Source organism: Neofelis nebulosa, chromosome 10 (assembly GCF_028018385.1).
Source record: "Neofelis nebulosa isolate mNeoNeb1 chromosome 10, mNeoNeb1.pri, whole genome shotgun sequence".
In the NCBI taxonomy this organism is placed as follows: domain Eukaryota; kingdom Metazoa; phylum Chordata; class Mammalia; order Carnivora; family Felidae; genus Neofelis; species Neofelis nebulosa.
The window spans coordinates 21,161,018-21,173,297 of NC_080791.1; the positions used below are offsets into that span (position 1 = coordinate 21,161,018).

General features: G+C 36.7%; 1 protein-coding gene across 1 annotated transcript; it reads right to left on the reverse strand.

Annotated features, from left to right (window-relative positions):
- On the reverse strand, window positions 1-939 carry LOC131488515 (olfactory receptor 8B8-like). The gene has a single exon (XM_058690396.1). The coding sequence runs from the start codon at window positions 928-930 to the stop codon at window positions 1-3; it is 930 nt and encodes a 309-aa protein (XP_058546379.1). The 5' UTR covers window positions 931-939.
- Window positions 940-12,280: the final 11,341 nt, after the last annotated feature.

A 12,280-nucleotide genomic window follows, 5' to 3' on the forward strand; every position in this document is an offset into this window, starting at 1 on the left:
TCACAACCTTCTACTTAGAGTTTTTCTCAAAGCAAGTTTAACATCTTTGTTTCTCAAGCTATAAACTAAAGGGTTCATCATGGGAACTGTATTGGTGTAAAAGATAGATGATATTTTTCCCTCATCCATAGACCCAGCAGAAGATGGTTTAAGATACATAAATGCACCTGATCCAAAGAACAAGGAAACAGCAATTATGTGGGAACTGCAGGTGCTGAATGCTTTGGACCTGCCCTCAGTGGAGCTGATGTGGAGGATGCTGGAAAGGATGCAACCATAAGACACAAAGATGGTGACACTGGGCACAATGATGTTGATGCCCACCACGATGAAAACCACCAGCTCATTCACGTAGGTGCTTGTGCAGGAGAGCTGGAGAAGGGGGAGGATGTCACACAAATAATGGTTGATGGTGTTTGCATCACAGAAGGTCAGTCTCAGCATGCTTCCTGTGTGAGCCATAGCACCCGAAAATGCCATCAAATATGAACCAAGCATAAGGCTGGAACACACTTTAGGGGACATGACAACATTATACAAAAGTGGGTTACAGATGGCCACATAGCGATCATAGGCCATTGATGTCAACACATAGCATTCAGAAATACCAAAAAAACAGAAAAAGTAAAGCTGGGTCATGCACCCCCTGTAGGAGATAATATTTTTCTTTGATACAAAGTTAGTCAGCATTTTGGGTGTAAACACAGAAGAATAACAGAAATCTATGAAGGACAAATTGAAGAGAAAAAAGTACATTGGAGTATGTAGGTGTGAATTCAGCCCAATTAGAGTTATCAAGCCCAAATTTCCCAACACAGTGACCACATACATGACTAGAAACAGACAGAACAGGGGGAGCTGGAGATCTGGTAGGTCTGTTAGCCCCACCAGAATGAATGCAGCCACAAAAGAACTGTTTCCAGGAGCCATTCTTCTTTCCCTAAGGGGATCTGTGAGCACAGAAAAATAGGGTTACATTAGGAAACAACTCAGCTCTTCATGCAAGATCTTGTACTAAAGAGAGTGTGTACAATGGGAAAGTCTGAGACTAGCCCAACCTGGACCCATACAATCTATCTTTACCACTATCATGATACTGAGGGATACTGAGTCTCCCTTTATGAAAGCCTATATAAGCCAAATATAGCAAAAGGCATCACAAACTTAGCTTAGAGAGGCAAGTACAGTGAATTTGACCTCTAGAAACATGACTGCTGGAAAAACTAAGGGTGAAAGGAGAAGATGAGAGTAGGACAGAATCGCCCTTCTCTGATCTCACCATTTCTTCATTCACTTGACCCTCTCCTCACCAGTAAGATTAGAAACAGAATCCTTAGGAACTCAAATGCAGATTGGCCTCAAATGCAGACTGTACTTGATGGAGTGAGAATTAAGAACAGTTTCTAACCTAAATAAGGGACGAGCATCTAGGGGAGGTTGAGTTACTACCCCACGTCACAGAGAAAAATCCATAAATCCAGAAGAATGAGAGTCCCATCTATAGAGAGGGAGCTTACTGAGACTCTGTATCCCCTACATCCCCTGATCTCTGAACATTGTCTTATCTCCCTCGAACACATTCTCCTGCCAGCTTCACCTGAATATCAATACTGCACAAAGTGGGAAAGACAGTGACATATCTCAGGTCTCTGAACTTCCATCTCAAAGCAAGGAATGTGTATTACAAATGGGATTCTGATACTCACACTCCTTAGGTCAGAAAACTTCAGTGTTCCCTTATCCTTTATATTTACCCCCGTGGTCGTAGAAAGGCAATTTCAGGCTCTGAGGCTCTGGTTCTAAGAGGATTCAGCCCAGACTTAAATTCATACATACCCTTAAAATCTTTCTGATCCTAATTTCTGACTATGACTTTGAGTCCTCTTAAGAAGCAGAGAAAAATAAAGCCTTTATTATTATCCTCACATTTGCTGCTTGATTGGACATAGAGTTAAAATGAGTTTAAGGATATAATGCGCTTGGTTATAAACAGGGTAGAACCTTGCTCAGTCTTTTCCCCAGAGAATAGATTTTATGTGTAAAGGAATAAGGAGATTGTGTACCCTGGGCATGATATGTCTTTAGTTCCTTAGAGACTCAATATTTCACTCATTTGCACTTCACTCCAGGGATTGTACATCTCCCCCATACCTTCATCTCTGAAGGGAAATCTACTGTGTTGTTTCATTTCACCTTTGTCCCCATATCCTAAATGGAAACTTTTTCTGCAAGGGTTCTGCCTCTAGGCTTCCTTATTTCTTGATCTCAAATTTTTCATATTGCAATAACTCAGTTGTCTTCTCTTCTGCAATATCTCTAAAATAATTTGTGGTAACACATATTCCTTCTGAAGTTTATACTTTAATCCCCCACTGGAAATTTCTACTTGACTATCCTGCTTACTACCATTCTATGCAATATTTAAGTAACTGGGGTTATCAATTTCTTTGCAACATAGAAAAGAGTAGGAGCTATGGAGTTAGAGGGTATGTGTATGAATGCTATCTTCCTACTTCCACTCTTACTAACAATAATACCTGGGGCAAGTTACTTAATTTCTGTTCATTGTAAAATAAGAATGATAAAAACAGCATCTCTTTCACTGTGTTATGGTGATAATGAAATTTTTATTTTATGTTTTTAAAGTTTTTTATTTAAATTCCAGTTAACATCCAGTGCAATATTAGTTCCAGGTGCACAATATAGTGATTTAACATTTCCATACAACACTTGGTGCTCTTCAGGACAAGTGCATGCCTTAATCCCCATCACCTATTTAACCCAATCCGTCCCAAAAAGGGGCTCCTGGTTGACTCTGTCGAAGTTGTGGAGGAGCAAGCTACTCTTGACCTTGGGGTCATGATTTTGAGCCCCATGTGGGGTGTAGAGATTACTTAAATAAAAAAAAATCCTCCCACCCACCTTCCCTCTGGTGACCATCAATTTGTTCTCTATAGTTATGAGTCTGTTTCTTGCTTTGCCTCTCTCTCTCTCTGTCTTTATTAATATGATTATAACAGTGCCTAGAATATAATAATAGTCAAAAACTCTCTCTCTCTCTTTATTAATATGGTTATAACAGTGCTTGGAATATAATAATAATCAAAAAATGTCAGTTGTCATTATTTATGTTCTCATGAATACATCATAATATTCACCAGACTTTTTTTTTTTTACTTAACTCTATGTTCTCCTATAAATCATAAGTTCTCTTGTTTGCTCCTAGGGTTAAGATCAGTACAGAATACATGGAAAAAATTCAATAAGTATTTCTGAAAATCATGTGGTTCTTTGGCTGTGAACCTTCAGGAAACATTCCACATTTATCACATGCTAAGCAATAGTGTATACACTCACAATGACCTCCACTCTTGTCCCTCAGCCACCACACAAACTCCTAGATTTTAACTGAACTGTACTGTTGATCTGTAGTAACTCTTATTATTCTAGCCTTTTCCCATGTAATTCCTCTTATATAGCCATGCACACTACTGCTAGAATAAACTGAAAGCAAAGCTCTGTCCCTCCTTAGTTTAACAACTTTCAGTGGTTTTGGGGCACCTGAGTGGCTCAGTCGGTTAAGCGTCCGACTTCGGCTCAGGTCATGATCTCACAGCTTGTGAGTTCAAGCCCCGCATCAGGCTCTGTGCTGACAGCTCAGAGCCGGGAGCCGGCTTCAGATTCTGTGTCTCGCTCTCTCTCTGCCACTAAACCACTCGCATTCTGTCTCTGTCTCTCTCAAAAATAAATAAACATTAAAAACATTTTTTTAAATCAATAAAAATTTAAAAAAAGAACTTTCAGTGGTTTTCCATTACCCATTGGGCAACTGAAATTTTGTAATAAAAGGAAAAGTCTCAAAATTATGATTCAATCTTGGATAAAATTAAAGAAGAAATTGAGTCAGAGTTAATATTTTATAGGAAGATTTGATAGAACTATTTTGATTGATTTAAGTATTCTGCACACATTAAGTGCTGTACAAACTTTTACCTTTTCACAAATATAAGAAAAAATATTGGAGAATGTTCATATTTCAAATACCATTAGGGTATAGTAAACAAATATCACAATTCAGATGAACCAAAAATAATAGTTAAAATTTAACTTTAAATCTGCACAACCTCACCTTCTCATCATGATAAATGACAGTTTCTCTCTTCAATGTTCCCCAAAAAGGCATAAGAGTTTCACAAAGATGTTCATTTATTTAAGTAACATATTTTTTTATTTAATACCCTGGGAATGTAACCTTCAACCTATGTTACTAGTTAGAAAGTTTCTAGCTTCAAGTTACAGAATGCTCAATTAACAACTCATTTTAAACAGGATCTTGTTTCTCTCACCTAGCAATAAGCTTATGACTAGATTAACCTAGGTTTGTTTCAGCCACAAATCACTCTCATCAAGAACTCAGTCTCTTCCATTTCACTATCCTCACTTTGTTGACTTTCACTCTCAGGCTTGTCACCTCAAGGTCACAAAAAGGTTGTTACAGCTCCAAGAATCACATCTAAACACCGATATATCCAAAGAAGAAAGCAAGCAACAAGGCAAAAGAACTTTTCCCATATCTCTCTATAGAATGAGGTAAATCATCTCCAGGTCTCAAGAGATTATTTCCTTTGCATCTCTTCAGTCATGTAGCTATGCCACATGGCCAACCTAGCTGCAAGGAAAACTGATAAAAAATGAGAATCTTCCATTTTCAGCCTCTATCAAAAAAGGAAGTTTCTGGCATTAAGAGTACTTGGAGGAGGGATGACTATTGATTGGATAAAGCATCAATGTAATCTGCCACAAACAAAAAGCTTGTGAAAGATATTTGTAATAGGAATTATGTTTTTCAATTTAAATTCAGAATATACTTATTTTTTTAAGTGAATTTACTGTTTTAAGCTTTAAATCAACCCTGTTACCTTGGGGTGTTCAACCCATGTTATAAATATATATGTATTTGCTTGTGTGGAAAATATACATATATAAGTATATATTTATACATACATTACTTATATGTATATGGTGGGGGAGGGGAGGAAGAGTTTAACTCCATGAGAGGGTCCTCTTATTGGTAAAAAAAAGCATCAGACACTCTGAATGTTTCAAATGTGTAAAATAAAGAGTCTCCAAGCAGAAAACAATAACTTGGGCTAACACAATTATGGTTTTTTGGATTGGTTGTGTGTGTGTGTGTGTGTGTGTCTCATTTTTTTGTTTGTTTTTGGATTTTTTTTGTTCTTGTTTTTGTTTTTGTTTTTTTGCCACAGCATCTCCTAAAAGAAATGGAACAGATCACTAGTCACTAAATATCTGATGGATCAAAATTAAGCTATACCTGTTGAAATTTAAATTTTAGGTTTCTTTGAAGCATCTTCTTAGCTTTCTATCTCTTGTTTATAATCTTTCCACTATATTGTATAAAATTTGAAACAGACTAGCTAAACTAGGTAAGAAAAGGGAAATTTCACTATGCAGAATTTTGGAAAAGGATATGCGGTAAACAGAAAACTATTAATTATATAAATTGAGGTTTAAAATCTTGCTAAGAAACTCCACAACTACTTATTAATAAATAGACACTGGGCTCCCTTCAGGCACATCCTTGTACCAACCCTGGCTCCCATCTGAAGAGTCTGATCGTAAATAATAAAGCTTCAAGTAGAAGTTATGATATATTAAAAACAGATCAAAAGAATGGAAATCCTGTGTGTAAAGGCAATGAACAACTACACTTCTGGAAAATAGGACTCAGCAATGTGCCCTAGAAAGTCCTACAATGTCACAATACACGCACTATTTAAAGAGAGGTTCAGTAATCTGGAATTCAAGCTATTTGGATATTGGCTGTCCTACTGATGACCCAGTAATAGGAAACCTTTGTTTTGTCTCTGATATTTGTTAGATCATAAACTCTCTAAATAGCTTAGAACATAACTCATGATGAAGGAGAGGAGGAACACTGGGTCCACTGATTCACTTAAGGTATCTTTGCCAGAAAAAAATGACCCTGGTTGCTTTTAGGAAAGCAGGCATTTAATTAGGAGGGCTTTGTATTAATGCTAGTACGAGACAAATGTTTCTCAAATCAAAGTGGTAGTGTTATAATTGTGACAGATGAGGAGGTAGTTATGTCTATATGATATGTGTATGCATATATTATGTATAATGTTTTAACTTCCTGTACTCCATTTCACTTAGTAAAAAGCCCAAGTTTCACAATTACCAACAACTTCCGTCAGGATCTTGCCCCGTGTTACATGTTGGCCCTCCTCTCCTTCAACTCTCTCTCTTACTCCTTTTATTCAGCACAGTAACCTTTTCTGTGTTCTCAGACATGCCAGAAGTATCACCTTAGGAGTTTTGCATTGGCCGGTAATCCTCCCTAAAAAAGATATTTTTCCAAATATTCACTTTAAACATCACCTTCTCAATGAATTAGGATCCATGTCCAATTTACTTTTGTATTTTCCATATTTGACACATTTCTTGGCATAGGATGTTTCCTCCCTTTGGACTGCCTCTTCTTACATTCTGGGTAGCTGGGATATGGCTACTCTGAGTAAGTCTCTTAAAATGCAAGTTTATTTTGACTGACTCTAAAATACTCTATTTGAAGAGGCTGCTTAAGGGCTACTATTTAAATAAATAACATTTTTATTTTAAAATGAGAGAAAATTTATGGCCATAAAACTGGCAGAGTTCATGGAGGACTATAACACATCTGCCTCTTCATTTCCCACTCAAGGGAGCTGTCTCTTCAATATTTATTTTCTTTTAATTCCCTGTTCAGTTTCCCATTCATTTTGATGAACTATTGGTAACCTACTGTAGCTCAGGAAATTAATTTTATTCAAAAAATGTTTTAAATGTGTATTCACTTATTTTTAGGAGGGGAGGGGCAGAGAGACAAAGAGAGAGAATCCCATGCAGGCTCTGTGCTATCAGGGCAGAGCCCGACGTGGGGCTCATGTCACGAACTGTGAGATCATGACCTGAGCCGAGATCAAAAGTTGGACGCTTAACTGAGTCACCCAAGTGCCCCCAGGGCATTAATTTAAAAAAAAGAATTCTGAATTTAGATACAGTTCTAGCCTTAGAGTTCTCACTTAAAATTTTGACAGCAGCTCTAAGTCAAAGTTAAGCAGGGGAAAAGGGTGAAATGAAGCAATGGCCTAGATATGGAAACCCAGTTTATTAATAAAACTGAACATGGTTAAATTAAGTGGTGTCTAAGTAAAACTTAATACTAAAGTCATATTTTCAATTTTATCATTGCATAGCTGCTAAAAGTTTACTAATGCTTATCTGTTTGAATAAAGTCATATATTCTGATTAAGGAGCATGAATCTCAGTACTTACTTAAAGCTTCCAATTAACTCTATGTGCAAAGAAAAAATATTAATATGAAAGACTAAATCAGGAAGCCACCTTATTAAATCTCTAGTTAACTGGCATCAAATACCACTATCTTGCAACCGACTACAAGCATGAGACATACCATACCTATTGTTCTGCCACTAATTATTCAAATAAACTAGATGAGCACCTATGAGGTACTAGAAACTGAAGAATTAACAATTCACAAAGTAATTGTTACCTCTAGAGATCTTATACTTTAGTAAGGGATGGAGATATTTTCTGGGAAGAGATGCCCGGGATATTCTTCACTAAAACCCGGGACTGTTCAATCAAATAGCCAGTCACTGAAGCTCACTTGACTGAAAGATAAATCTAGCTAAAATATTAAGATTATTATAGATTGGTCTGAGTATAGTCATCAGTGCTATTTTGGAAATGTAAGTATGTCAAGCAGCTTTTTATATATAAGCATGTACATGTATGTGTGTATATGACTTGTGCGTGGCCATGTCAGCACATGTCTGGCAAACTGTCCTCAAATGTCAGGACTACATCTAGCTAGCCCATAAGAATCAAAATGGACATCTGTTTCCAGCGTATCTAATGTAACAAGATTGGTATCTGATGAGTCTGGCCGGTAGCCGTCAGTTTCCTGATTGAACAGACCAGATTAGTTTCTTGAGATCCTCAGATTGCTTGGTCACCTCCACCCCACCATTCTCACTGAGAATGTATCAGAGGTGTGAAAAAGTGTAAAGTCCTACTTAACTACATTTTCTTCCTTGTGCCTGGAACACAGTTGTTAACTGAGCATTAAAACACGGTTTTGTCTTACCCACACTTTTGGAATCTGTGCTGTATGCAAAGACCCACTTGTTTTAAAGGGAAAAAATCCACTTTATTGAGATTGACAAGTGAATCTTAAAAGCATTTATAATACAATGCAATACATGTTACAGTAGAACCAAACACCAATGGGAAACAAGCCAAAGAAGGGTACCTTCACCTAGTCTTAGGGAATCAGAAAATGCTCTGAAAAGGAAAGACCAGTGGGTAATATGATAGGGAAAAACAGGTAGTGATTTTGGGCAGGGGAAAAGGTATGGGTCAAAGGTCAAAGGTGCATCAGCTACAATACCAATCTTCCAAGATGTGAAAGATAAGTTTTCACTCTACAATTTAATCTGTAATTACTTACCTAATATTTAGAATTCTATTTAGTTTTTATGAACTACAATCCCCAACTTCAGTTTCAATAGACAAGATCCACAATTCATTGATACAAATACCTACGACTTAAGCTTTCTTTGAAGAGTAGGAAGGATTTTCAAAATTTAGGGACTAATTAAGTGACTTTTTTTGTGTGACTGGGTATTAGAAGATTTTTGCCTAACTAAATGAAAGAGCAAATGAAAAAAACACCATTGAATCACAGTTTGAATAGACTTTTGCTAATTTTGGAAATTTAATTCATATACTCAAGACAGATTTCTGTTAAAGTAATGTTAATCTGTTCACATTTGGTAACCTCAATATCAGTGGGGAGTGAGCACTTGTTTTTGGCCCTTATTTTACATGATTGTCCCTTCGGTGCTAGTTTTTCATGTTTCTTTTACCTTTATCATTCCTAGCAGTAACTACCAAACTGTTCATTTTAACCATCTTTTCATCATCACATGTCACTGTCGCTTTTATAAATCAAATAATTAATAATGAGTTCATGGTGAGTCCAAATAGCAACTTACTTTGAGAAAGATAAATCCCACTTAGAGCATAACATACAAAGACCAAGGGTCAATGACTTATTCAGTCTCCACTTTACTTCCACATTCACACTCAGGTCTACCTTGATCTCTAGAACAGCGCTTATCTAGGCAGGTGAGATTACAAAATGCACTCATCTAACATGCTGATACTCAACACAAAGTTACTTACTGTTGAATCACCTCTGAACTTAAATTACAATTGTGATACCCAATTCTGATTCAACCACTATGGTTTATAATACTTCCAATGACTGAGGCAGTCTTTTCTCTATGCCTAAATGCTGCCATATTTCTGTATTTTCAAATGGTTTTCATTACGGGTATACCTAAAGAAATTCTTTAAGGAAAGACTTTATGAAGAAAGCAGACAGGATTCAGAAAGTGAAGTTATATAATATGGATTGAGAGCTATACTATCTTTACCATACCACTAACCTCAGTATAATGACACATACCCTACTACAAAACCCATAAAATGGGATTGTACATTGATTTTCCTAATTCCACAAACACTGAAATTCCTCCTTGGGCTTATAAGGGGAACGGTCTCTGTCCTGAAGTGGTCTGCATTGTTCTATAAGTGCTATACCACATATGGTGGTTCTTTTCAATGGTAGCCATTGTGTATTCAGAAGGCATCCCAAGAGTTTATTCTCATTTTCTGTTTATGGATTATTGTAATGTTTGGTTTAAGAGGGGCTTTAATCAAAGTTATGTAATCTTAATTGTAAAATTTAGCTTAAATACATAAAAAATTCTATAAACCAAACACCAATGGGATACAAGCCAAGGAACGGAACCCTCACTCTACTCTTAGGGATTCAGAAAATTATACTTCACTAACGATTATAAAATGAAGAGCTTACAACCACCAAGCGGATGTAAGAATAGAATATTGCCAGCACAATAGAGCTCTCTATTCTCCCTACTGGATAGTAGCTCTGTCTCTTCTTTCATTTTCCATCTTGATTTTGTGCCAATCATTCTCTGGCTTTTCTTTACAGCTTTATCATCGAATAGGGCCTCACCATCATTTGCACCCAGCCCACAGAAGGTCAGGAGAATATGGAAAAGGTACAGTTTGTCTCTAGAATGGTTTTCATCATGTCTAGAACTCAGTACATGCCACTTCTCACTGCAAGAAGGAAGCTGTATCCATATCGAGAACTGTATGTTCTGAAAGAAGAGATGAACAGCTGGCAATCTCTGCCACACTGGGCCAATCACAGCAGTGCCTACTAGATACCACTGATGTGAAGATTGAATAAGATAATGAATGTGTGAACTTACTGCTAAGCCTGGGACTCGGTAAACACCTAATGACAATGACTATTATAGGCTATATGTGCTTCCTGTGCTTCTATTTATTGTGTAGACCTGTATTAAATAAGAATATACTCACATTCTCTAAATTAGGCAATAGAACTGTCAAATATGAAATGTGAATGATACTTTCTGATCATTTTTCTTATTTAAGTGTTTTGCCTTTAGTTTTTGTTAGAGGCACGTTATTCACTAAAACCATTGTTCAAGTTTCCCTGATTTTAAAAAATATGGTACATTCTGTATAATAATAATAAAAACACCCAAGATTCAGAATCAAAACACCAAATACGTAGTCTTATTTCTACCATGTATTAATTGTGACTTGGAATAAGCCATCGACATCTCTGAGTGGTAGTCTCATCATCCATGAAATGGAAACTGGATCCTCTTTCCCATCTGCCTCAAAGTTCTTCCCTGAGGAACACAGAGACTGACAGATATAACACACAGGGAACACAGCAACAGCACACTCTTCCTAAGAGCAAATGTAAAACCTGCATATATCTTCATTTTTTAAGTGTGTCTATTCAACCTTACATCAGAGAGACACTTTAAACAGCATAGGTGATTCCACCAGCTATCCTACTCACTGAGAAAGATGGGAGTCTATGCCTCAGACTGAGTGAGATTTTAATATTTAAAGGTGCAACAAAGCCCTTTATATAAACCAACTACTTCATCTAGGGCTGGGCTGAACATACAGTGAAAGTCCTAATGCCAGAGAGAAAAACCAACTGTGCCACTCTTAGAGAAAAACATCATGTCTGTCCCCAGTGTGGATATTTGCTAGCCTAATCAAATTTCATTTTCATTTTTTTTAAATATATGAAATTTATTGTCAAATTGGTTTCCATACAACACCCAGTGCTCATCCCAAAAGATGCCCTCTTCAATGCCCATCACCCACCCTCCCCTCCCTCCCACCCCCCCGTCAGCCCTCAGTTTGTTCTCAGTTTTTAGGAGTCTCTTATGCTTTTAGCCTAATCAAATTTCAGGAGTAATGCTATTGACCATATGAGACCAATTTTGGAAACTATCCACATGTAGAATGTAACTCTACTATGTTGCATTATGAAAATCTACCTTTATCAGTCTGGTATAGTGCCATTTTTGTTTGCCATGTAGAGCACATTGCCACCCAAGAAGCCAACAAACCACCTAAGCTAAATTTCAAAATACTTAAATATTGAGTGGAGATGGGAAAATGGTAAATAATGAAAATTGTTAGAAGCATCTTAGAAAATATATTGCACCTTGACAAATCATATGAAGGATCTTTAAAATGACATTTTCATGGATAAAGAAGATGTGGTTTATATATACAATGGAATACTACTTGGCAATGAGAAAGAATGAAATCTGGCCATTTGTAGCAATGTTGATAGAACTGGAGAGTGTTATGCTAAGTGAAATAAGTCAGGCAGAGAAAGACATGTTTTCACTCATATGTGGATCCTGAGAAACTTAACAGAAGACCATGGGGGAGGGGAAGGCGAAAAAAAGTTACAGAGAAGGAGGGATGCAAACCATAAGAGACTCTTAAATACTGAGAACAAAATGAGGGTTGATGGGGGGATGGGGGAGAGGGGAAAGTGGGTGATGGGCATTGAGGAGGGCACCTGTTGGGATGAGCACTGGGTGTTGCATGAAAACCAGTTCAACAATAAATTACACTTAAAAAAATAAAACAAAAGAAAGTAAAAAAATAATAATAAATAAATTTTACAAATAAAATAAAAAATAAAATGACATTTTCTTACCTTAAAAAAATCCACATTCTTTCCAGTAAAGACTTTACCACAATTTGGCTTATTCACCAAATGTTTCCT

Excerpts from the sequence above, each read along its gene's own strand:
- LOC131488515 (XM_058690396.1), bottom strand. The coding sequence starts at position 930 with ATGGCTCCTGGAAACAGTTCTTTTGTGGCTGCATTCATTCTGGTGGGG.